At 34.4% G+C, this 27986-nt stretch overlaps 1 protein-coding gene across 11 annotated transcripts in view; it reads left to right on the forward strand.

The window, feature by feature from the left end:
• The window catches only part of AAK1 (AP2 associated kinase 1), a 229303-nt gene that overhangs the window by 142333 nt on the left and 58984 nt on the right, over positions 1–27986 (forward strand). For all 11 annotated transcript variants that reach the window (XM_074287123.1, XM_074287125.1, XM_074287126.1 and 8 more), the window contains exons 9-12: positions 14774–14877; positions 16630–16709; positions 20062–20216; positions 26637–26971. In XM_074287123.1, coding sequence (XP_074143224.1) covers positions 14774–14877; positions 16630–16709; positions 20062–20216; positions 26637–26971 — 674 coding nt within the window. The remainder of the gene's footprint in view (positions 1–14773; positions 14878–16629; positions 16710–20061; positions 20217–26636; positions 26972–27986) is intronic.

Raw genomic sequence — 27986 nt, forward strand, 5'->3', positions numbered from 1 at the left:
AAAAATATGGGGGTTTTAGTGGACTGTGAGCTTAATATAAGTCATTGGTGTGAGACAGAGGCAAAAAAGTTAATGTTGTCAGAGGCTACATTAAGAACTGAAGGCTGCGTGTCCAGAAGGAAGAGGTAATAGATTCTCCATACTCTGCCCAGTTCGTTGACATATGGATACTATGCTTGAGTCTTAGTGTCATGTTTTAGCATAGACACAGACAAGCTGGACTGTTTCTAAAAAAGAATGGCCAAGATTGCTGGACAACAGCACACAGAGTCTAAGTTGAAGGGAAGGGCATAGAGAAGAGAAGACTTAGTTGTCACTTAACAAAAGGCTGTCTGATGGAAGAGAGGGATTAGGTTTACTCTGTCTCCAGAAGGGAGAGGTAGGAGCAGTAAAGTAGGAACTGCACAGAAAGATATTTAAATTTTTTGTAAGGGAAAAACATCCTTATAGTACTACTTATGAACTGGGTTGCCAGAGGAAATAGTAAATTCTCCTTTTAAATTCTGAGGTTTTCCATCAGGGCTTAGATTACTATTTTGTAAGTAAAGATGTTTTAGAAAGAATTTTTGTTCAGATGGGGTTAAATTAGATGGCTACTGAGGTCCCTTCAAGTTCTTCAGTTCTGTCAGTCTTTTGACATGATCATCACTGACATGTATAAAATGTAGTTCCAAGAATTGGATAAAATACTACAAAAGTTACCTAGTAGGAGCAGAGTGGGACAGTATTGTCACTTTGCCATTTTAATTATTGTAGTGTGTCACTAAAATCTTTTTTTTTTTTTTTCCACAACTACTGCTCTCCAGCTATGTTATTCCCATTCTGTGCTTGTGAAGTTCCTATATGAACCTATGTTCAGGACTTTTTACATTTAATTTTATTAATTTAATCTTACGAATTTAACCCATTATTGCATAATTCTGATAAGAATTTTCAGTGATCTGCTTTTGTTTCAGTATATTATCCAGCACTTACCATTTTGTGTCATCCACAGATTTAATAAGAAAGCTACATAAATGTGCACATATATGTATGTGTACATGCATGAATAATTTTTCTATACAACTAATAAACAAAATGAATCAAAATGAGAGAAGATTCTGTACTAGTCTGCCTGTCACCATTTTGAATTGAATTGGTTATTGAATAAGTTCTAAGTCCAATTAACCATACTGTCATCAATTCATCTTTTCCATAGTTGTCCATTGTGATTATTGGCTCTGTTTCTCATTCTTTTCATACTTATCCAAATGTACACATACACTTTCCCTTGCCTTGATTAGGTGAATTTCCAAACAGATGAATACCCTCTTAACCTAGAATGCTATATTGTCACCTCTGTGAGGTGACTTGCCATATAGAAGTTATGAATTTTGCATTGTTCCAGTGATACTCCAAGACATCCTCATATTAAAGTCTCTAGTCTTTAAGCTCTGGTTTCTTATCCAAGGTCCAACCCAACATTCCTGACTATCAGCAGACGCTCTGAATGTTTTTCTATTACCCTAGGCTCTAATTTCATTTCAAAAGATGTGATTTTGTTGCTCTGATCAATACAGATCATATCCCCTTTGTGATGTAGGTATATGTTCTTTCAGATATAATGGAACCAGAATATTCATTACTTCATGGCCTAAGCTACGTATTGATGATCTTTTTTAAGCCTGCTGCTTTTTACATATTAGATGCTTAATAACCATTTGATGATTCAAATTAGGCTAATCCTTGGATCACAGACATACAACTTTTCACTGGATACCCATTAGCCTTCTTCTCTTGGAGTAGCTGTGACAGAGTTTGCATTTCTTAAGCACAGCCCAGAGAACCTAGAGTCTTCTATTAAATACTAGAGAATTTCATGGAAGATCTCAAACTCAGCATGTCCTGAAACTTTTCATTTTTTTTCCTATGAAAAACATTCCTCATTAATATCCGTGTTTCTGTCACTGGCACCACATTCAATTATTAGAGTTGATAAATTACTTAGCATCAGATAAGAATGTGGGTGAAATAGTCTAGTACTGGTCACCAAATAAATGGTCCTCACTTTCATAGATCACTAGTATTTTATAATTTGTCTCAGACTTGCTGATTTCTTACTATTTCTTGCTCTTGTATAGTGAGTAGGGTCTGCAAAGTCAAAACTATTTCTGTAATAATAGTAAAATATTTTGATTCCTTATATACTAAACACCACATAAATTTATTCTAAAATTCACAAGTTTGACAATCCCTGCTCTTGTATATTTCCCTTGCTAGCTCTGCTCCCTCAGTTGTTTTTTGCTCCCCTCAACCTAGATGTCTGATCTAAAGAAATCTCCAGTTTTCCTGGCTGGTATCTCTGACGTGATCTTGTGTTTCTTTTGAAGCTTTGCTGCTTCATGGTCTTCTTGCACAAAGCCTTGATATGTAAAACCTGTTCCTATCGATAGCAATATCTGTAGGCCATGAGCAAGCCTACTGCTACCCTTTGGGAAGACAAGTCAGAACCTTGGACCTCCTTTTTTATCCCTTACTTCCTATAACTCTACTTCAGGCTAGGAGAGTAATTGGGTGATGATACCTTCACAAAATGGAACTTCATTATAGAAGATCTTGCTTTGACTATACTGGATTGCACTGGTCACCCTTCCTACACAGACAGAGTACAACCTGGTGGTCTAATTCCTAATAATCATCTCAACCAATTCTCATTGTGGACAAAGGAATTCTCCAGTTTTAGATTTCATGTATGGCTACTCTTGGACATTGGGCCTCTTTACCCTCCTAGGTATTTTCTCTAGTGAGTCACCAAATATTGAATAATAATTTGTAATCATTTCTCTTTCAAAACTTTTATCAGATACAAGAAAGATAGAATTCATGAGTACCATTACTCTATTTTCTTTTCTGAATTTGATATATTTAAGTTATTAACTTCTTGGGTCCTTTTGGTCACTTATATTTTTAGTAAAAAAATTGTCCATGTCTTTATTATTTTATTAACATTATGTGGTTTTGAGTATTATTCCCTGTGCCTGCCACATATAGCAATAAATGTTCTTTGAACAGAATGACTTCTCAGTTGTCATGATCTTCCTTTTCTGTTTCTAATTTTGGTCATTTTCCTTTGAAAGCAAAACAACAACAACAAAACGCTTTGCTTATTAGCCCAAAAAAAAAAAAAAAAAAAGTTCATTTTATTGGTCTCTTTAAAGAATCAGCTCTTTGTTTTATTGATTAATTCAATTGTTTTCCTGCCTCTCATCATATTTTCTGTTTTTTATTATTTCCATTATTGTTATTTTTCTTTAGATGACTCCTTTGTTCTTTTTCTATGATATGTAATTAAAGAGCTAATTCTTCTCTTTCCTTTCTTATTAAAGTTGATAATCATCACCTATAGTTTAGCTTTAAGAACAATTTTTAGAAGCATTAATATTTCTATCTTTTTAGTTTTTTTAATTTTACTACACTATAATCTGTAAAAAAATATGCATTTTTTTTCCTATTTGTTTAGGACTTTATGAATAAAAAATATTTAAAACTGCCATTTATATAGCCTTTTAAGGTTTGCAAGTACTTTATATTCATGACATTATTTAAGCCTTACAACAATCCTATGAAATAAGTTCTATAAATATTTTAGAGATGAAGAAACCCAAGGCCTGTTTGTCTTTGTTGTTCAGCCTTTTCAGTCATGTCTGACTCTTCATAACCCTGGAGATTTCTTGGCAAAGAAACTGGAGTAGTTTGCAATTTCCTTCTCCACAAATGAAAAAACTGGGAAAGATAGGGTTAAATGACATTTCATACTGCTAGCCTGCTTGCAGAGTATCTGAGGCAGATTTGTGTTATTTATATTTTTAAATAATAGCTTTTTATTTTCAAAATACATGCGAAGATAGTTTTCAACAACCCTCGTGTTCCAAATATTTTCCCTCTTACCCCTTTTTTTCCCCCTTTCCCCCTTACCCCCTCCCTTAGACAGCAAGTAATCCAATATATGCTAAACATGTGCAATTCTTCTATACATATTTCCATAATTATAATGCTGCACCAAAAAAAATCAGATCAAAAAAGGAAAAAAATAAGAAAACAAAAGGCAAGCAAACAACAAAAAAGGTGAAAACACTGTGTTGTGATCCACATTCAGTCCCCAAGTCCTCTGTGCAGATGGTTTTCTCCATCATAAGACCATGGAAACTGGCCTGAATCACCTCATTGTTGAAAAGAGCCTTGTTCATCAGAACTGATCATTGTATAATCTTGCTGTTGCTGTATACAATGCTCCCTTGGTTCTACTCACTTCACATAGCATCAGTTCACGTAGGTCTCTGAAGTCAAACTGCTGATTATTTATTATAGGACAATAATTTCCATAGCATTCATATGCCATAATTCATTCAGCCTTTCTCTGAGGCAGCTATGAATTCAGGTCTTCCTTTCTCCAGACCTAGCAGTCAATGCACTGTGCCACCTAGGTTTACAGATACTTTAAGTGACTTGCCTATGGTCATATAGCTAGGAAGGATTAAGGACAGATTTTGAACTATATATCCTCTATGCCAAGTAAATGATTTATTTTCATGAATATTCCAATAGTATTCTGAAAAATGTGTAATCCTCTGCTTTTTTATATTCAATTTCATACACATACATACATACTCACAGAGACACACAAATATATACCCAGAATTATTTCTAGTTTATTCAATAAGAAATTAATTTCTCTGCTTTTAAATTTGTCATTCTGATCACTGATCATGGAGTGTAAAATTCCTTCAGTATCATTTTATTTTTATTATTTCATTTTGTCTTGCTGTTACTCTTTTTAATTAATATAATTGTCAAATTATGTGTGTGTGTGTGTGTGTGTGTGTATATATATATATATATATATATATATAAAATTGAATATTTGTACATTTAAATGAGAGAGCTATTTGGCAAAATAGTATTTTGGATTTCAAATCCGTAAGGCCTGGATTCCAATCTTAAATAGTTCCTAGCTCTGAGATTCAGAGCATATCAATTAATCTCAGTCTCAGTTTCCTTATGCAAAAATAGAAATGATAATAGTCTATGTCACAGGATTGTAGCACAGATCAAAGATGGTAACATGCAGTAAAGAACTTTGCAAACCAAAAATTGCTATGTATATACCACCTGCTATTATTATAATTAGATATTCACCATTGCATAATTATCTAACATTTTTATCTGTCTTTTTTCAGAGTCTAAAATAAACAGTAATATCATTGCTGTTACTGACTTTTTAAATTTTTAATTGGATACTAATATTTTTAGACCAACCTCTGATTTGGAATTTTTTTTTCCCCATTAAATATGCTTCTTACAAGCAGCTTTTTGATGTCTTTCTTTTTTCAATCCATTCAATTAATTCCTTTCTTGCAGGGAAATTCAAATAATTAATATTTGATTTGTCTTCTAGCATTTTTCCTTCCAAAATTTTTTTGTATTATTATTTCTGCTACTAAAGGTAATGAATAAAACATTATAAATAGGTATAATATTATTATGAGTATTAGTTTCTTATTCTAAATCATTTCTTGATTCATGCTATATCTTTTTTTTTTTCTTCTACAAACATTTTAAATTCTTCCCTTAAATTGTAATTCTGGTCTTTCCCCTAAACTCCCAATTTACATTACCAGTTGCCTATTGGACATCTCCAACTGGCATATTTGTAGGCATTTCAAACACTTTATAAAATCAGTCCTCATTTTTCCTCCAAATTATCTCTAACAACTCATTTCTCTATTTTAGGTGACGACAATATCATATTTCCGGGCACCAATAGTTTGTAACCTTAGAGTCAATCTCAACTCATTCCCTTCCTTCTCCATCCAAATCTAAACAGTCACCAAGTTTATTTAATTCCATTTCTACAGTCTCATATCCCTCCTCTCCATTCACATGACCATTGACCCAGGTCAAATCCTCATCATCTCCATAATAGATTTAATTTATTTCTAAGCCTCCAGTCTCCTCCTTTCCTAATGCATTCTCCAATCTAAGATGTTGCCAAAGTGATATTTCTAGTCATTCCTCTCTTCAAGAAACTACAGTGTTTTACTCTTGCCAGATATTTTTTCTATAGCCATTTTAAAATGTATCTAATCTTTTCCTTATAGTAACAATAACAATGAGGAGAGTAACAAGCATTCATATAGCATTAAGATTTGCAAGATGTTTTGCACACATAATTTAATTTTATCTTCAAAACAACACAAGGAGACAGATATTGTTATTCCCATTTTACATATGGGGAAAACAATACTGACAGTGGTGAAGTGACTTGCCCAGGATTACATAAATGGTAAATATCTGAGGATGAATACTCAAAATAGAGTATTTTCAGCCTCTTTTTACTGATACATAAGAGAGAGCTTAAATGATTTACCCATAGTCACATAACTAGAAAATGTTAGAGGGAAGTTTAAAATCAAGGTATTGAGAGTCTGAATGTAGGGTTCTGTACACCATACTACTGGGTAGTCTCCTTTTCCTTTGGATCAATAGTTTTTCAGCATTCCCCTGGAAAAAGTCCCTAATTTGCTATTACTGAGTATGTTAGTACTTTTTAACCTCTTTGTCATAAACCCCCTGGAGAGCTTTTTGAAGCCCACAAAACCCTTCTAAAAATAATGTTTTAAAATGCATAAAACAAAATGCATAGCATTGCAAATTGATAATTCATGAACTCCAAGTGAAATGTTGACACTGGGCAGCTAGGTGATTCACTGGATAGAGTGATAAGTCTGAAGTCAGCAAGACTTACCTGCCTAAATTCAAATCTTACTTCATTCACTTACCAGCTGCATGACTCTAGACATATCATTCACCTCTATGTGCTTCAATTTTCTAATCTGTAAAATGAACTAGAGAAGGAAATGGCAAATCACTCCCAATATCTTTACCAAGAAAACCCCAAAGCAGTCATAAAGAGTTGCACATGATTAAAAAGGATCAAAAAGTAATTGAAAAACAAAATTATGTAATGTGATTTATGAAATAATAGTTTTGACGTTAAATTTGCTTATGTAACCTGAAATGAAAATACTATGCCAATTTCTCCAGTAAATATACATGAATGAAATATGAAATACAACAGGTTTTGGTACATTTTAAGAATTACTGATCATGAAAAATTAAGTTTAATCCAGGTTTACAAGGTTGGTTCAATATTAAGAAAGCTTAAATCTGAAAAAATATCAGCCTGAAAATCTTTAAAAATGATTCAATGAGGGAATTCAATGAAGTAGATGAGGGAAAAGACTTTGAATTCCATCACTGATTTATAATGATCAGAAGAAAAAAAAACTCCTAAGAATGGGAATAGAGGAATGTTATTAATACAATAAAACAATATTGATTTGAAACCATGAGTTTCTTATTCATTGAAGAAATACTACAAACATTTACACTGAAAAGAGATATAGAACAGGGATAATCACTTTTTGCCATTTTGACTTGATGTAGAATAGAAAGTGTTTTAGTGACAAAGTTTTAGAGAGTCAGAGAATTTAGAGTTTGAACCTATTTATTTACAGGTAAGGAAACTGAGGCCTACAGATGATGGGCAAGATCATATTAGATTAGGCAAAACCTCTTATAATTTTACAATTTTATGGGTCAACAATATTAGGAATGTGGCAATTACAATTTTTTTTTAAACTTGACTTGTAACTAGTAATTTAATTGGCATATGGTGAGGAATTTTTTTCTGCCAATAGGAGTTGAAATCTTCTCTGAAATTCACAATCTTAGAGTAGTGATTCTCAAAATGTGGTTGGTAAACTTCTGGAGATCCTTAAGAGTATTTTATGGGTCTATGAAGTCAAAAATTAAATTTTCATACTAAGGTATTATTTGCCCATTAAGATACTCCCTCCCTTTTTCTAACTACATATTTGTGTGAGGCTAGATTTTCTTTATATCTCTATATATTTAACAAAATAACATCTTGACATTTTCATGAATTGAATTTTTTTATAATTATCAATTTTAATTAAAATTCAGTAGACTGTAAGCCATATCAACAAAAGCTTTGTGAGGTCCTCAATATTTAAAAGTGTAACAGTTGTTAAGACCAGAAAATTGAAGAAATACTGTCTTAAGAGGGTTGGCTGGGGCACATAGCCATTCTGTGTCAGGGGCAGAGCTTAAACGCAGGTTTTCCTGTCTCAGAGTCCAGTTCTGTATTTGTTACACTCTTATTTGTTATTCCTCTTAGTTGAAATAAAAGTAGGAACAATAAATTTAAAGTATTAGCATTGGACAGAAAAAGATCAAAATAAAATTATTAGCAGCTGTCATTGCTTACTGTAAATCTATCAACTTTCATAAAAGCTAATTGAAACTGTAAATTCAGCAGCATCCTGTTGTTAAGAGAAAAAGTTTGGAGTCAGAAAGACTTCCAAAAGACTATGTTAGCTGTAAATAATCTTGGATAAGTCTTACTTAAACGTTTCTGCAAGCAAGTCTGTAACACTCTTTCAGATTGGTTGCTCATCTTTATTAATGGTAAGAATTTCTTTGCGGGGTCATCTTATACCATTGAAATCTCAGATTTGGTCCAAAAACATAAAATAAATAAGATAAACCTACAAAAATAAAACTGGAAAGATTTTATCATTCACATGTGACTCAAATGAATGTAGCAAAATTTTTTTAATTTTTTTTTAATTTTTCAGTTGTGTCTGATTCTTCATGACCACATTTGGAAAATATACTGGAGTGTTTGTCTTTTCCATCTCCAGCTTATTTTACAAATGTGTAAACTGAGGCAAATAGGGTTAAATGACTTACCCAGAGTCACACAGCTAAGAAGTATGTCTAAGGCTACTTTTGAACTCATGAAGATGAGTCTTTCTGTCTCCAGGCCCAGCTCTCTATCCACTATACCACCTAAATGCCCCCCCTTCTCAAAATAGCAACATATCCCAAATAAATTTCTTGATTTTATGTATAATGTTAATCAAAATCATTTTCTAAAACAGCTAGATTGGATCAAGAGGAAATTTATGTGGAAAAATTTATGTGGCCATTGCATCAGGGAGCACCTTGAGAAAAATAAAAAATAAAAAGTAAAAACTGATACAATTAGACTTTTGGTCCTTGGTTTTTTAAAACACATAAAAAGCATTTGTCATCAAAACTATCCTATTTTGGGCAATAAATAGGAACCCAAATGAATGGAATAGAATAGACATGTCAAGAACAGAAGCAAATATATGCAAAAGATTAATGTTTGAATAAACCCAAGAGAAATAAAAACTGTGGAAATAATTCATTATTTAATGATTGGTGGGAAAATTGGGTAGCAGTATGGCTAGAAATTAATTTAGCACCTCACTACACACCATATACCATAATAATTTCTAGTTAGATCATAGACTAAATCATAAAAAAGAACAACAAAAAAGACAATAATAAATGTATCTCGACTATAGATGAGACATGGATGTTTATCTTTTAAATAGATTGAAATAATTATAGAGAACAAGGTGGATGGATTTGATTTATAAACAAGTCTGTCCAGCAACAAAAATTACTAGTACTTTTTAAATTATAAAAAACATTCATAGTAATTTACTTTTATTTTATTATATTGAATTTAATATTCAGTAAAACAAAGAATTTCTGTATCAGAGCAAAGAGAAAAAAAGGTTATATGTGAAAACATAAATCCCCACAACATAAAGGTTGCTTTTCAAAAGTAAATAGTAAATTCAATATGTTACTTTCAAAGCTGTCCTGCTTATTGAACTTCCTTCTCTTCCATGCATTTTAAAAATTGTCTTAATAACTTTCATTTCTTTTTCTTAAGTACCTTTATTGCTAGTTTTCTCATTCCCCTATTATCCACCGCAATCATGTATACAGATAAAATATATTCTAACTTCCTTGTGGATCAAAGATATTAAAATTTTTAAAAATCACAAAGAAATTATGGAAAAGCAGACATACTCATATTTTGGTGAAATAACAGCTGGAATCTTTGGAGAATATTCTACTTGTATTCTGTTGTGTTCTTAAAATATCATAGCCATTGACCCAATATTCTGATAATTGAGAATGTATCTTCAATATTACAAAGCAGAAGAAAGGGACTATCAGCTACAAGATGCTGACAGAAGCATTATTTATAATTGCAATAATCAGTCTGTTATCTGATAACCAACAATTGGGTTGCAGTATATCAAGTTAATGAAATATTACACCTCTAAGACCATAGTTGAGGAATATTAACAAATGTGAAAAGGTTTGTAAAATAATTTTAAATGAAGAAAGCAGAATCAAAATATCAGCCATGTTGGCCGTGGTCTGTGAAAGGAAAATATCTATACATTTATAACTGTAAATGGACAAATGAAGGCAATCTGCAATACACAAAAACATCTTTCATAGGACATCAAGGATAAATCAAGTTACATCTTCCCTCCCATCTTTGAGTTTTTAAAGGTCTGTGTAGTCATTTTTCAGTTATGATGGCCTCTTTATGATTCCCTTTGAAGTTTTCTTGGCCAAAATACTGGAGTAGCTTGCCAGTTCCTTCTCCAGCTCATTTTACAAATGAGGAAACTGAGGCAAACAGGATTAAGTGACTTGCTTAAGGCTACAAAACTAGGAAGTGTCTGAGGCCAAATTTGAATTCATGAAGATGAGTCTTCATGATTCTAGGCCCTCCATTCACAACACCATCTAAAAGGACTCATGTTCTCCTCTGGTCTTGAACTCTTCCTTTCTCTATTTAAGAATACTTGAAAATTCAGAGTTGGAACTCAGGCCCACTGTAGGAGATGGAACATGGAGCAGTAAAAAGAGACTTGGGGCTCTATAGTTAGAAGACCTACATTGTAATCTTTTACCCATTGTAATCAATTACCCGTGAGATTAGGAGCAAGTCAATTCATTTTCCTGATCCTCAGTTCCCTAATCTGTAAAATAATGCACTTGTATTACATGGTTTTTCTTTGGCTTTTATTCTAGTTTGATGGCCCCTTACTAGGTATGATGGTCCCTTACTAGGTAAAGACCTTCCTTGACCTGTCAGCTGATTTCCAACTTTGACCTCTTGACTATATACTTTACCAAGGTCAAGAAATTGGAGCTGACCTCACTGATAATCTCCCTAACTATTTTAAATATATTTTTTTTAATAAAATAAAGCACAGGGTATGCTGGGGTACAGGGTGTGCTGGACCCTGGTCAAAAGAGACCAGTGCTGTAATTCATTGGATCTGAAGTGAAGACTATTGATCACAAAGGATGGTCTGATTTAACAATTTTCTACTTTATGAGAGAAAGTATTGTGAAGAATAATCAGTACATTGCCCTAAACTCAGAGGGGTTCTCTGAAAGAATATTAACTACTATAATTTTTGTAAAATTGCTTAGATACAGAGAGGAATGGTTTCAATGTCCCCAGGTAGTTGTCCATTGTTGGAACCAGAGTGTAAATCTTTAAAATTGTAATCATTAACTGTTTTTCTTGTTTCCAATCTTTCTCTTTCCAATCCACATTACATAGTGTCTTGTTCCACACTAATCTTCTAGAAACATTCATTTCATCCTGTCGTTTTGCTACTCAGAAAATGTAATAAAAGCCAAAGTCCTTAGCCTGACTCCAAATTACCTTCACAAGGAGACACCATTGCAGCTAACCCCTAAACACAGTCTCTCTCACAGGTTCTTGCCAAGGCTGGTCTCTTTTTCCTGGAACACACACTATATTCCTTCCGACATAATACAACATGTCTGGCTCACATCCCACCATTACAAAAAGAAAGCCTTTCCCAACTACTCTCCAGCCAATTTATATTCCCTTTTCTAAAATTCAATAGTATTTTTCTTCTAGATCTCATTTCAGCATTTAGTCATATATTGTCATACATTATGATGTAACTTGCTTCATGTGCAACTCTTGACTTAATGACTAAATTGTAAGCTGAATATGTTTTACATTGTTTTTGTATACTCTCAATACCTAGCATAATGCTAAGCATCAGCAAATGTAGAAATCAATGAAATTCTAAGCTTCATCCAGTCTTGTAAGTGGATGTGTTAGATAAACATACATGTAGTTGTATGTTACATATATTTGTAGCACATAATACAATGTATCATGCTGTAAATAAGAATATATAATTTAGTCATATGTAATATTAAAAAATGTTATAGTAGTGGAAAGATATTTTACAAAGGAACTATATGCAGTGTGAACTAAAAACAAGACATTTTAAGTTACTGTAAGGACTGAAAATAAATATATATCACATTATAATTTTTTATTATTTGTAATTTAGTACAAAAAATTGAAATGACTTTGAAATTTGAAATGACATGTAGTACAGAATGCATCACTATATCACCATATTCAGGTTAACTTTTGATGTGCCTATTTAGTGCTGAAAAGAACTAGTAATAGGGGTGGGCCTGAGACAGATATTTTATAACAAAGTCAAGAAACAAAGAAAAAGAAAATATTTGTATTGCTCCTCACTTCATGTTTAGTTTTAGCCTCAGTTTTGGAATATACAATGTATAAGCACATAATTGACAACCATTTTTCTATGTGTTCTGTGGCAAAGATTTTAACCTGGACTCTTTGAAATTGCTTTAAAAATTTTTTTTTATAATTGTTATTTCAATATATTTGGTTTCCTCTGTTAATCTAATATAATTTGTTATATGCACTTAAAAATCATATACTGAGATGAGGTTGATAAAGTTCACCAAACTGCCAAGGTGGGTACATGATACAAAAAAAAAAAAAAAAAAAAAAAGACATTATTTTTCATATTTGAGGGACACCTAGATGATACAGTGAATAGAGCACTGGCCCTGGAGTCAGGAGGACTTGAGTTCTCCTCAGACATTCATCACCTAGTGGTATACGATCCTGGGCAAGTAACAACCCCAATTGCCTCACAAAAGAAAAAAAAAAAGTTAATGTTTTTAAAAAGTCATATTTTATGATATTCTTATTGGTGCATGGGAAAGCTCTATATCTGTATAGGTATTTTTAGATTTAAGGCTAGTTAATGGTGTCCAAGGACTGGGTTCTTGAGGAATTAGGGGAAGGTCATGAGTCGGAGAATCATTCTTCTGGATAGATGGCAAGCCTTCTCAAGTGTGGCTATCCATCATGCACTGCACATTCACTTGGTAACTAGTATTAAATCCTTCAAGAGCAGCCTTGGTCAGGGTTTCTTGTGTCACAAAGTTGTTACTGCCCTGTAATCTGTTGAAAATAAGCTCTTGCCATAAACTTCTCTTTTTGGTCAAATTTGTGAATAGCATGAAGCTGGGACTAGTAACTTACATACTGAATGAGAAAATTGGAGACCAAACTTACCTGTTAAACTGGAAGGATGATTTGAAGCTTCTGGTGTCCTGTGATTTTTTTGTGTTCAAAGATCTGACTGTATAAGCATAGGATATATAAGCAACATGGCTAGAAAGCAGGATATGTAAAAAACCCTGAAGATTTTCATGAACTGTGAGTTAATAGTGTGTTGTGGCAACTTTGTCCTAATCTCCCTTCCCCCCCCCCCCAAAAAAAAAAAAACACTAATGAAATCTTCACTTTGTTTCAAATAACATAGCATATAGAGTGAAGAAGATGAGTATCTCACTATCCTTTGCTCTGGTCATACCACAACTAGAGGACTGGAGCTAGGAGAAGGCTCCCAAGATGATCAGGAGAATATAAACTGTAATAGAACATTAGTTTAAAGAAGGGGAGACTTCTAAGGAGTCATGATAACTGGCTGTCTCTAAGTTCTTGCAAAGACATGAGCCTTGTTCTGCTTTATTATAGATGGCAGAATGAAAAACAGTTTTTAGAAATTACAGAGAGGCATATTTGGACTCAAACTAAGGAAAAACTTCTTAACAATTGATACCATCCCCAAATGGATTGCACTGCCTTGGGATCAAATAGTTCCTGGCCATTGGAATTCTTTAGACAGGGCTGGATAATCACTTGTTAGAGATGTAGGAAAGAAGCTCTGCTAAGATGATTTCTGAGATCAATTTCAGTTGTATTTCCTGTTGATTTTATAATCAAGCACACATCCTCTCTAGATTTGTCGAGAAAGATCTAAAGAGATAAGACAACAAAGATGGATGAACTCTGTAGATCAGTAGAAAAATAAAATTGATTGTATTTTGGTTAAAGACAAATTTTTTAGCTATAGTATGGACTAATAATAACAAATTCGTGAAATGGAGTTCTGATTATGATTCTGCATAGTTAGCCTAAGTAAAAACATACGTCCTAGATACCAGCAAGTATTTGCTTAATCTGTATCTCTGCTTTGAAAGGCAAATTATGTGAAATTCTAATATCTTTGATAAAAATTAAATATGTTACCATTAGTTAATGGTCACTAGTAAATACAGACCATCATATATGAAAAAGAAAAATAATGAGACTTGAAAACAGAATCCTAATGAATAAATTTACTGTTTGAGGTTTGGTTTTTTTGTTTTTTTGAGAACATGAAGTAGTATTATATACATTTAATTAAGGATGTCAATAATTTTGCAATCTTCATGGAGGTTTCACAAGTCTGTGAAATTATGATGCCAACTTGCCATTTGTATACTGTTAACCTTGATGCAGTATTTTATATATCCATCAATTACTTTATGGGAGGATAAAATTGCCTACCATCTTGTAAGGAACATAAGAGAAAGTAATCTGAATATAATATTTTTGTTATATGTAATAACTGTTTACAATGCCATTTTTTTAAAGGGTATATGTTGGAGCCAGACCCTGACAAGAGGCCAGATATTTATCAGATCTCGTACTTCTCATTTAAGCTCGCCAAGAGAGAGTGCCCCATTCAGAACGTTCAGGTATGTAAAATTGTGTCTTTAGGAAAGATCTAGAGTGGAACATACTTATATTATCATTGATTGATAATTGATTGAGTCTAGATCGCATCTTTTTTTTTTTTTTTTTTTAATAACCATGTTGGTAGAGGAGGTAAAAATGACATTAAAGCGGGCAATAATGGGGGGGAAATCTGAATTAGATCAAGTGTAAATGGAAGAGATTTGTACCCTAGGTGACACAGTGTTGAGGACACTGAGAAATCGATTCACAAAGTAGATCTGAAGGAGAAGACACCAAAGGCATGGAAGCCTTATTAATAATGAAAAAAGCTGACACCCACCATTGACCTACCTTTATATCTATTTTCTCATCTATATAAAATTTTTATGAGGATAGTTTGCTTAAGCACATCAAGGACATTGTTGATGAAGTAAGAGTAGGAAACATAAGTGGATTTTTGAGCATAATATTCTATAGTTAACCATATCTTTATCCTCACAATTTAATCATCATTTAATACCAATATCCTCCTAGTGATGTTGTATGTCTGTAAGGCATGGAACATTATGGTTTCCAAAGAATTCAAAATTAGTATCACATAAAGGGCATTGGAGAGATTCATAGCAGTAAGAGTTGACTGTATTACTAATAAATAAGAAATTATAAAAAGAATGAGAATAAAGGATGTCATCAGAGAAAAGTATGATGGAAAAAGAAGTCTTTTTAGAATACTAGAATGAATGATCTGTCACTAAAATAAGAACCAATCTATGTACTCTACTGTTATTCTCACAATGTCAGGTAAAATGAAGGTATCCCCTAGCATGTTGGGTGGACCATTGTGGCAAACTTAAGACAAGAATTACACAGAATGGGTAGTCATGAATGGATTTCAGTTTACTTCTATAAGGGGGAGAATTTACATTAATGAAGTTCTAGATCCATTCAAGCTACCAACTTATTCTCCTATTACCAATTAATTCTCCAATTCAGACATAGACAATAATGGTAATTCTACCAAGTTCAAAGTCATTTGCTTCTCAAATTAGATTTTGTCTCTGAACAATGTGGGGATTAAACTAGCTGACAAATGAGGTTCCTTCCAGCTCTCAAAGTCTATGAGAGAGACAACATTCTTCTGTGACCTACTATATAGGGTATACTGGACTTGGTATCAAAAGATCTGGGTTCAACTCCAGATAATAGCTCTTGCTAGTTGTGTGACCATGGGATAGAATCGCTTTATCTTTCTGAACTCTTCAATGTTTCCATTTGCCTAATGGGGATAATAAGAGAGTACATCTTATACAAGGGGCTAATGTACCAAAAGCCTTACAAATATGATTTTTTAGGGGGAAGTTGTATTGTTGCTAGAAGAGGAAGTGTGTGCCTTTTGGTGAAGTTGAGTGGATTTTATGGATTATAAACCATTATTACATTGGTACTTTTAAGTGACAGCAGCTAAGTCTGACTGAGCCATAGTCAGCTTAATTAGTATCATTTGTATCATGTGCTCTTACACAGGCTACACAGGTCACCTCCTATGCTGCCACAAGGTGTAAGCTGAATTGATGGGAGGAATGAGCATTCTTACCCCAATCGGATTGAGATAAGAAGAAAAAATAATGGTCCATGTATTTTCCATCATCCACTAGTCATTTTGTTCTTCTGTCTGTGTTGTCCACAAAGGTGCATGGCATCTTACTGCTTTCGACTATTCCTGATGGTTTGGAGGTTAATTTTGTTCTTTGTTTGTTTGTTTTAATCTACAGAACTCTCCCATCCCTGCTAAGCTTCCAGAACCAGTGAAAGCTAGTGAGGCAGCTGCGAAAAAAACCCAGCCAAAGGCCAGGTAAGAACTATTTGGTTCTTCATTTCTCAGAGGGAGCAGGCAGGGTGATAATCTTCCCTAGAACCAAGGGGACACTTGCAATCTGCAGGAAACTCTTTGAAGTGATCTTATCTTTGCAGCAGGTAAGGAGTTTTATCAAGGTAAGGACACTTCCAGTGTGTAAATTTCCCTTACCAATTCTGATGAGCATCTGATACTTAAGAGTTAGCTGGGCCAATGACTTGTCTGTGATCACATATCTAGTGCATCAAGTATATTTTCAACATAGATCTTTTCTGACTCTTAAGGCCAGCCACACATAAGTCCACTCTGTCACATTCCATCCCTTAAATTGACCATAAAATAAAAATTATTTTCCTGATATAGCTACCAAACATCTCCATCTAAGGGTATTGTCCCTTGGAAGCAATCCCATTGGAGTGCATATACTTAGCTCCATTGAGAGTTGGTGGATCAGATATTCCTGAACATGATTATCCTTTGACCCTTGCTTGCAAAGGTTTTTATTAGCAGCAGATTGTTATAGACCTGGAATTAAGAAGCTTAGGTTTGAGGGGCAGCTAGGTAGCACAGTGGATAGAGCACCAGCCTTGAAGTCAGGAGGACCTGAGTTCAAATCTGATCTCAGACACTTAACATTTCTTAGCTGTGTGATCTTGGGCAAGTCACTTAACCCTAATTGCCTCAGCAAAAAAAAAAAAAAAAAAAAAAAAAGAAAGAAAGAAAAGAAAAGAAACTTGGGTTTGTATCATGGTTTTCTTATTTCGTAGTTGTTTGGCTCTGGGAAAAAACTTTATCTCTCTATCCTCAGTTTCCTCATCTATGACATAAGGAAGCAGGAGACTTTAATTTCTAGATTCTCTTCTAATTATATGCCTAACAATATTAAGATTATATGAATTTTTCCTATGCTTAGGAATCCCAGATTCCATACCTCCTACCTGCTAGAGTTGGGATCCTTTCTTCAGTGTATCTAAATAGGAAATGACAATAATAATATCCATATTATCCATCTAACAGGGCTGTATGTGGAAAGTATTTTATAAACCTTGAAACCATATAGAAATATGAGTTGCTGTATTTCAAACCTTATGAGAAAAATGCATATAAATACTCATACAGATAAGTCAGATCCATTTCCATGCCCTCATGGAAGTTCTATTCTATATTAGGTATATAGTCCAGTAGAGAAAAATAGCAAAGAGGATTCTCTTCATTTCTCCTTATTAAGACCAAATTAATAAAGTAATAGAATTCCAATTGTTTGCATGAACTTGCTTTTTCTTAGTCCCACTCAGAGCCATGTGGAACCTTATATTAATGGGGCCCCAGAACTAGTTGTGGGCACATGAAGATGCACAGTAGCCAGATGGTGTCTCCAAATGCCTCAGTGTGCTTCTGGCCCTTTGTCTAATCACATGTGTCTTATTCTTCAATCTTAATGTGAGTGATGAGTCTTCTCCCTTATTCCCTTTACTCTCCAGTGTTCTCTTGAATGATCTGCATTCTGCTTTGTTTTTTGCCTTATACCATCCTATTTTCTCTCCTTTTTTCTCTCTTAATTTTCCTTCCCAAAGTTTCTTTAGAGGCAGCACAGTGTAAAGAACACTAGTCTTAGATAGCCAAGACTAAAAATTCTGAACTCTCCTTTTATTTTTTTTTAATCTTTCTTTTTTTTCTTTTTGTGAGGCAATTTAGGGTGAACTGAATTTCCAGAGCAACACAGGTAGGAAGTGCCAAGTGTCTGAAGTCAGCTTTGAACTCAGGTTCTCCTGATTCTAGAGCTGGTACTCTATCCACTGTGCCACTTGCTCTCCTCAAAAACCCTACTTTTAACTCTTACTAGATTATATAAACATAGGCAAATCATTTTTTAGCATTTTTGAGCCCTCATTTTCCCCTTTTGTAAATGAGAATACTGGTACTATCTACTTTACAAGGTTAATAAAATAATGTAGGGAAGGATTTTGCAAATGTTAAAGCACTATCTAAATGACAGCTATGGTTATTTTTATTCTTTGAAATTTTGGGACCAGCTCTCTACATAGCTTAAAAACAATGAGAAATAACAATGAGGTTCCTTGTATTCAGAAACAGGTCAGATGTGGGATTCTTGGTTTGGCTGCTATGTTAATCATTCAGTAAATTTTCATCAAATAACTTTTGTGTGCCAGGCATTTTGTAGGACTAGAAATTAATTCAAAGATAAAGGCAAGAATCCTTGCCCTCAGGAAGCTTATATTCTCTTCAGGTAAACAACATCTACCCTCAAAAGTAAATAAAGCATATTGCTAAAATAAGTACAAAATAATTGGCAGGAAGTGGCCCTAGCAACTAGAGAAAGCAGAAAAAACATCATGTAAGATGGAGCATTTAGACTTGAACATTGAAGAAAAAAGCAGATTGGAGGCATTCATATTATTAGCTCAGCCCACGCCCAGCTACTGATATTAAGTCAATCCGTTCTGCCTTCACCTCTCCTACATGTCTACCCAAAGGGCAGACTTGTAGCACAGCTTATGCATTAAGCATTTTTGACAAGATCCCATCTGCCCTCTGGGAGCAAAGCCATGTGGCTAGTATCAAGTTAAATGGGAGTCGTGAGCACTGCCTTTTCCAAAAGAAGCAAGAATGCACAGAAATGCCTCAAAGCCCTTTCCCTGGACAGTCCTTTATTTCCCTTCACCTGCTGATGGAGAGACCTGTTTTTCTCCAAAGAGAAGTCTGATTTCCATCACTTGTCAGCCAGACAGTATATGTAATTAGATTGGTGTTCTTTATTTTTGTGTCTGACTATTTATGGCAGCTGGCCTGAATAATCTCTTTGATTTCAGAAAGTTTTGGAAGGAATTGGGATGGTCTAATTTTGTCAGAGGTTCTGAGACCTCTTAGCCACACCTGAGAAGATGGAAAAGCACTCAGAAAGTGCAGCCAGGGATGCTTTTGTCACTAGTCTTGATGTAAGCTAGGCCTTAAAACCTAACCTCTATTGGATTGCATGAGAACTACATAAAACACAGTGCCCAGGGACACCCAGAACACTGGATTAGATCCATGATAGCTTCGTTCTTTTCTCACATAGAAGATTTGCTTGCTCTAACTCATGGGAGCACAGTTATCTCTGTATTTTAAGGGCTAGTTTAAAAATATCCAACTAGAAACCCACATTAGTCAGTTATTAGTTGACTGTCTACAGCCTCAAAGGGGAAGGAGTCTGGTGTCTTCATTAGGGTTATTGGCAAATAGCTGTTTGGAAATTTTGATCACAGGAAAAATCTTTTCTCAACACCCTTCCAGAAGTATGCATCTTTAGTTTCTACTTCTAACTTGATTTTTTAAAAAACTTTGACAGGCTGACGGATCCTATTCCCACAACAGAGACGTCAATTGCACCTCGCCAAAGGCCAAAAGCTGGACAGACTCAACCAAACCCAGGAATTCTCCCTATCCAGCCAGCCTTGACACCTCGAAAGAGACCCACTGTTCAGCCCCCAGCTCAACCTACAGGTGAGGAAATTGGTCAGCTACAGTGGCCTAATTTACCTTGTCATCATCATGGGCAGCAAAATTTTACCAGATGAGTCAAGCCTAAACTGGGAGGAAGAATGGAGACTTTAAGGCTTTAAGAATAGGTCTGATGGCATCATATTTTTCCCATTGTAACTCCTTGGAGATTAAGGGGATGGGAATGCACCCAACTGGTACACTTCAAAGACTACTAGACTGGCTTTATTTAATATCATAACTTGTCTTTTTCTCTCTGTACTCTCTGAAGTTACACTTACTATTGAGTAAACTTGGGCACACATTACTTACCATCTCTGGTGTCCAGTTTCCTCATTCTAAGTCCTGGGATTCTATTAATGCTGTTTAAAATCAAGAAGCATTTATTAAGTACCCACTGTGCACTAGGCAGATTGGTCCTAAAAATATAGAAAGAAAGAAATTTAAATTCACAAAAAAAAAACTGTACATTACCAAAAAGTTACTAAAACACCACATTTGGTTATATAAAAGTTAGTTCCTTTTTTTTTACCACAAAAGGAACATGGGAATAACTTTTGTCGATGATGTGGTTTCTTCCTGTTTGTTAGAATGGTATGGTAGAAGATAGGATAGGGTTTTGTTTTTGTTTTTTTTTTAAGGGTGGGAATTAAGCTGATTTTTAATATGCCTATCCCAAATACTTGAAATTATTAAGAATGAAGGCAGAAGGAAAAGTGGGAAGTTGACCACTTTACATCCCCCTCCTCCCCAAAAAGGCCCTGAAAATTTCAAGCCAGCTTACCACAAGGGGGGAGGGAGGGGTCATAGCAGCAATGTTGCTGAAAAAAAGACTAGGGCATCTTTTGGATATCTAAAGAGGTCAAAGTTTTCTCATTATTTTTGAAGTACCTAATCTATCCAGGGTTCAATGCTAGAGCTGGTAAGATGATAAATGACTGTCTCTACCCTTAAGAATTATACTTGTAGAGGGATAAATAGTAAGGGAGGGAGGACAAGTATATAAATATGGTATGATACAGACTTCAGTGTGACCTAGACAAAGGAGAGTGCATGTTCTGCTGGGAGAAGCCAGAATAGTGATTAGAAGAGGTAGCACCTGGGCTGGAGAAAGTGCTGAAGAGCACAGGGATTTAAGCAGGTGGAGAGAAAGAATTCTTAACCTTCTTAATGTCATAGATCTCTTCTGAATATTTTTAAGTGCATAACACAAAATACATAAGATCATAAAGGAATCTAATTATATCAAAATACAGTTATTAATTAGGAAAAAAGTGTTCATGAACAGCAATTAAAAACCCCAGATATAGATATATTACAGTCCAGGTCCAGGAGACAGCCTGCAGCGAGGTGGGAACAGACAGAATGAAATGAAAGTTAATAATCTGGTTTGGTTGGAACTTGAGAGTCCCTGAAGGGGAATAGTTCTTAAAGGAGAGGTAGGTTAAGACCAGATTGTGTAGTTACTTAAATGTCTTGATAAATGACCATCTGCTTATGTAAAACACACATTAATCAGATACAGGGTAACTTTGGAGAGGAAAACACTAGCTGCTGTGGGAAATGGAAGAGACTTCAAGCAGAAAGAGGCAGTTGAGCTAAGTCTTAAGGGAAAACAGGGTTTCTAAGAGATAGAAATTAAAGAGCCCATTGCAGGCTTGAGAGAAAGCCAATAGGAAGATAAGGAATTAGGAAATGGACTGACATATGTAGGAATAATAAGTGGGCAAATATGGTGGTATTAGAGGGTTTACAGAACATAATTACATAGAAAAGTATTAGGGACCAACATTTCACCAATCGTTTCCTTATTTATTCGTCAAAATGAGATTCCGATAATCAAGTCCCATCACTTTCTCTATGTTAAGAGGAATTATCAAGCCAGTCAGGAACTTTCAGTGGTTGTTTTATTTTTAGTAGATAGCACACTCTTGCAGATATGTTCATGGTTAAATTCACAAATATCCAGCCTCTGTATCAGTTTTGTGATCTGTACCTAAAGTTCGTTATTAATTTCCTCCCTCTGGCTAAGCAGTCTGTAACACACTCTATCCATAAAATCACTTCTTTATATCATTTCTTATTTCTTCAGTCAAATATTCATCTATCCTTTCTAGCTACTTTGTACCTTTCGAGCAAGGTACACATTTCTGACACTATATTTCAGGCATCATAGAATAATGCATCTCAGTATAAGACCTGTTTATATTACTTGCCTCCTTATATTAAAATTTTCAATTTGATTTTATTATCCCTATTGTTACTGTTAGTACACAGCAAACTCCCAATTAATATGAACAATGAATTCCATGAAGTCACATTATTTAAATTCATATTGCATATTTTCATTGGCCTGGACTTAACTATATTTTACATAATGGTGACTTTAAATAGTGTTAATTCAAATACATGTAATCACTTCACACAATATTTTTCCATTAATTGGGACCTAGCTATGTTGACTTGAGTCCATACATATTCTTTCTTTTTTATTATTATTATTATTATTCATTTGCATTTGTTTTATTTCCTCTTCTACTTTCAGTTTTTGCTATTTCATACTGTTACATGCCTTGTAGAGTTAGAAAGACATTAAGAATCACCTTAGGAAAAAATTTGCTTTCTTGGATTCTAAACACTCTGCTCCAGGTTTTCTGAGAAAATAGTTACATACATATTATTTCTAACCCTCTTTCCTCCTTTTCTTTTATAAAAACATCTCAATTGATATTTTTTCTTATGTAATAACTCATGGTATTTGATTTAACAACTATATCTGGGCATTCTTTTCTTTCCCCCTCCATTTTTGGTTTCAGATGAACTGATCTCCAGAAATAAATACTTTCTTGAATAAATGTCTCAGAGACATATAATTCCATCTGTTTTTCTAAGAACCAGATTATTTGCAACTTCGTTTTGGATGTATCATTTATTACCCAAAAGAAGCAATAGAGATGAGTGTTGGTCATCAGGCAAATACCCCATTCAGTCTCCATAGTTCTCTCTGGATGTAGATAGCATTTTCCATCCTAAAGATGTAAGAATTGTCTTAGTTGATAATAATATAACATAATATGTTAATATGTTATAATTATGTTATAACATAATCTTGTCATCATTGTGTACAGTGTTTTCCTAGTTATGCTCACTTTCCTCAGCATCAATTTATATAAGTCTTTCCAGACTTTTCTGAAATGAACCTGCTCAACATTTCTTATAAAACAATAATATTTCATTATATTCATAGACCATATCTTGTTCAGTCAGTCTTCAATCGATGGGCATCCTCTCAATTTCCAAAAAGAGCTATTCCAAACATTTTTGACATGTGAGTCCTCTTCCCTTTTTTATGATATTTTTGAGATATGGACCCAGTAGTGATAATGCTGGATCAAAGGTTATGCACAGTTTTAGGCATAGTTCCAAATTGTTCTCCATAGTGGTTGTATCATTTCACAACTCCACCAACAATGTATTAGTGCCCCAATTTCCCCACATGCCTTTAAATATTTATCATTATCTTTTCCTGTTATTTTAGCCAGTCAAACAGGTATGGAGTGGCTTAATTTGTTGTTGTCTTAATTTTCATTTCTGAGGATGATGAGTTTCAATATTAACTTGTATATGAGAGATGTTTGTATCCCTAAGTATGCTATTTTTTAAAATTGTTTTGTTTTATTTTTGGATCTAAATTCTCTCCTTCCTAACCTTCCCTTCACCAACATCCCCCATTTAGAAAGCAAGAAAAGCAAAATTCATCACACATACAAATGTATAGTCATGTCAAACATTAGTCATATAAAAAAGCAATCTGTCTCAATCTGTACTCTATGTTTATCACTTTTCTATTATCATGTGAGAGCATGTTTCAACATTAGCCTTCCAAAATGTGGTTGTTCATCAGATTTCCTAAGTATCTCAGTTATTTGTCTTTACAGTATTGCTATTGTAAAAAATTGTTTTCCTGATTCTGCTCATTTCATTTTACATCATTGTATACAAGTCTTTCCAGATTTCTTTGAAACTGTATCCTTCATAATTGGTTACAACATAGTAGTGTGTTATTATAGTAATATACCAGACAATCCCCAATTGATGAGTATCTCTTCAGTTTTCAATTCTTTACCACCACAAAAAAGAGCTGTTAATAAATATGCTTATATGTAGAGATCCCTTTCCTCTTTCTTTGATCTCTTTGAAGTATAGACATAGTAGCAGTATTCCTGGGTAAAGAGGTATCTATCGTTTAAAAACTTTTTGGACAAAGTTCCAAATTGCTTTTTCTTTTTTTTTAATTTCTTTTTTTTTTTTTTTAATTTACAAGCATATGCATGGGTAATTTTTCTAACATTGACCTTTGCAAAACCTTTTGTTTTAAAATTTCCCCTTTTTCCCCCCACCCCCTCCTCTACCTGGCAGATGGTCCAATACATGTTAAATCCAATATATGTATACATATTTGTACAGTTATCTTGCTGTACAAGAAAAATCTGATCAAGAAGGAAGGAAAAGAAAAACTGAGAAAGAAAAAATGCAAGCAAATTACAGCAAAGAGAGTGAGAATGCTATGTTGTGTTCCACCCTCTGTTCCCATGGTTCTCTCTCTGGGTGTAAATGGCTCTTTCCATCACTGAACAGCTGGAGCTGGTATGAATTCTCTCATTGTTGAAGAGAGTCACATCCATTAGAATTGATCATAGTATAGTCTTGTTGCCGTGTATAATGATCTCCTGGTCCTGCTCATTTCACTCAGCATCAGTTCATGTAAGTCTCTCCAAGCCTCTCTGTATTCCTCCTGCTGGTCGTTTCTTACAGAACAATAGTATTCCATAGCACAATTTATTCAGCCATTCTTCCACTATTGGGCATCCACTCAGTTTCTAGTTTCTTGCCACTAGAAAGAGGGCTGCCACAAACATTTTTGCACATGTGGGTCCCTTTTCCTCCTTTAAGATCTCTTTGGAATATAATCCAAATAGTAGCACTGCTGGATCAAAGGGTATGCACAGTTTGAGGATAGTTCCAAATTGCTCTCCAGAATGGCTGGATGTATTCACAATTCCACCAACAATGCATCAGTGTCCCAGTTTTCCCACATCCCCTCCAACATTTATCTTTATCTTTTCCTGTCATCTTAGCCGATATGAGAGGTGTATAGTGGTATCTCAGAGTTGTCTTAATTTGCATTTCTCTGATCAATAATGATTTGGAACATCTTTTCGTGTGACTACAAAAATAATTTCAATTTCTTCATCTGAAAATTTTCTATTCATATCCTTTGACCATTTGTCAATTGGAGAATGGCTTGAACTATTATAAATTTGAATCAATTCTCTATGTATTTTAGAAACGAGGCCTTTATCAGATCCTTTGGATGTAAAAATGTTTTCCCAGTTTATTGCTTCCCTTCTAATCTTCCCAAATTGTTTTTCAAAAAGAATAAACCAGTAAAAATAAACTGCATTGATATGCCACAGTTTCTCCATTTGTGAGTTTCCTCACCTACCATGTTCTCTATAGTTTGGAATTCCTAGGTGTTCTTTATTCTTATTTATTATTATTAATGACCACTAGTTCAGTATGACATACTGGAAAGTGGCAAAGCATGGACTAGCATCACTTCCTGTCGCTATATTCAAGTTGCCCAAAGTTCTGGACACATATGTAATTCCTAATGAACAGATCTATGTTGACTTTGTTCCTGGTTGTTATTTAAAACCATGTGTCTCCCTCCCTATCCCCCCCTCCTGCCAAAAGGGAAAAAAAAACCTATGTCCCATAGTGCCTGCTAAGACTACTCTGTTTTTGAAAAGATAACATTTGCAGTGCTCAGTATTGTCCATTATCCATATTTCCAATATAACAGTGGTATCAAATTCAGACAGAAATGAGGTCTTCTAAATTGTACATAATGATCTGGCTACATACTGATTTAGAAAATCACTGTAAATAGGTAGTTCTAAGCCAGTTTGTATAGATAGCCTATTTATTGTCTTTTTAAAAAAATAATTGGAGTTAAGAGAGACCTGGTTTCAAATCCCATATCTGACCCTTACTCATTATGTCATGGTGGGGATTTCACTGAAATTCTTTGAATATGAGTCTCTTCATCTGAAATTTGGAAGCAATATCTTATAAGATTGTTTTGAGGCTCACATGAGATAATGTATATAAAGCATTTGCAAACCCTAAAATATTTTTTAAATTTCAGCTTTTATCACAAAGCTTAGAGAATTTTAAAATACTCTATAAATCTCAATTCTTGTCATTGTTATTAATATTATTCAGAATGCAGGGGCAGGGTCCTAGGTCACAATGTGACTGGTACTTGTTATTCCTTTGTTCTGATATCTTATAAACAAGGATGGTCATTTTATCCAGAGGAGTATTTGTGCCCTAATTTTTTATTTTTTATTTTTTTAGTTGCAGGACCAAGTGTTCCAGCTGGCCTCCCTGCCAATGTCCCTCAACCAAAGCCCCAGCCTCCAATTAGTCAGCCAGTCCCACAGACTGCAGCCAAGCAGCCACAGGCTCCACCCACTCCACAGCAGACACCTTCCACTCAGGCCCAGGTTTTGCCTGCTCAAGCCCAGGCCACACCCCAGCACCAGCAGCATCTATTCCTCAAGCAACAGCAGCAGCAGCAACAGCAACAGCAGCAGCAGCAGCAACAAGCCACCTTTTACCAGCAGCCACAGCCACAGCCACAGCAACAGCAGCAGCAGCAGCAGCAGCAGCAGCTAGCACCAACTCAGCAGGTAAGAGGAGCAGTTATCAAATGGACCATTTGCAATGGGTACCAGAGATTTCTGATGGCTTCTTTAGTGCAAAAAGAGATAGAATTTGGTAAAACAGATCAAATATCTGGTTCAGTCTCCTGGAGACCCTCATCACTCCAGAGACAGGTTTGGTATAGAATCCAAGTCCAGGCTGTATCCCTTGGGTCTAATGCATTAGACTGACTACTGGCAGTTGATGGAACCTTGCAGTAAGAAGAAAAAGTCCAATATCTAACATGGGCAGCTACTCTCCACTCACCTTGTCACTAGCTCTGAATTGTCCTTTTGGGGATTAATTATATCTTCTCAGTAGAGTATTCACTATATCTTCTCAATCAGATCACATTAAAAGTTAAACTTAATAAAGCATATATATAAACTTGTCCCTTGATTTCAGGCTGTCAAGACATTTTTACTGAATTACTTTCTACTAAGTATTATATTAGACACTGTAAGAAATACAGAAATATACAACTCTCCTACTTAAGGGCTTTGTAATTTCACTGAACAGATAAGACATATTTTCAATCAATCTGTAAGCATTTGTTAAGCATTTAATATGGGCCAAGCACCCTGCTAAGTTCTGGGATATAAGTCTAAAGAATAAAATAATTTTTAAATGCATGTTTACATTTTAATAGAGAAGCATCTAAAATACAGGATATAATACTGTATTTAAGTATATACTTATGTATATAAGTATAAGATATCATTAGTAAGTAAATACATATGTATACACAATAGTTAGGGAAGTAGTAGTCTTATAGAAGATGAGCTTTTGCCTTAAAGGAAGTGAGGCAGATTGTAGAAAAATAAAGGATATTTTGGACACAGAAAAATCATGACATGGAGAGAATAATTGGAAGGGTATCACAGGAAGCCAAGCAAGAGAAAATGGTAGCTTATATAAGAGTTAATAGCAGCATTTTGGCAAATTGTGTAAAGTATCCTAGGGAAAATTTATTATAGGTAGTGATTACCAGCATAGACTTGA

Source organism: Sminthopsis crassicaudata, chromosome 2 (assembly GCF_048593235.1).
Source record: "Sminthopsis crassicaudata isolate SCR6 chromosome 2, ASM4859323v1, whole genome shotgun sequence".
Classification (NCBI taxonomy): domain Eukaryota; kingdom Metazoa; phylum Chordata; class Mammalia; order Dasyuromorphia; family Dasyuridae; genus Sminthopsis; species Sminthopsis crassicaudata.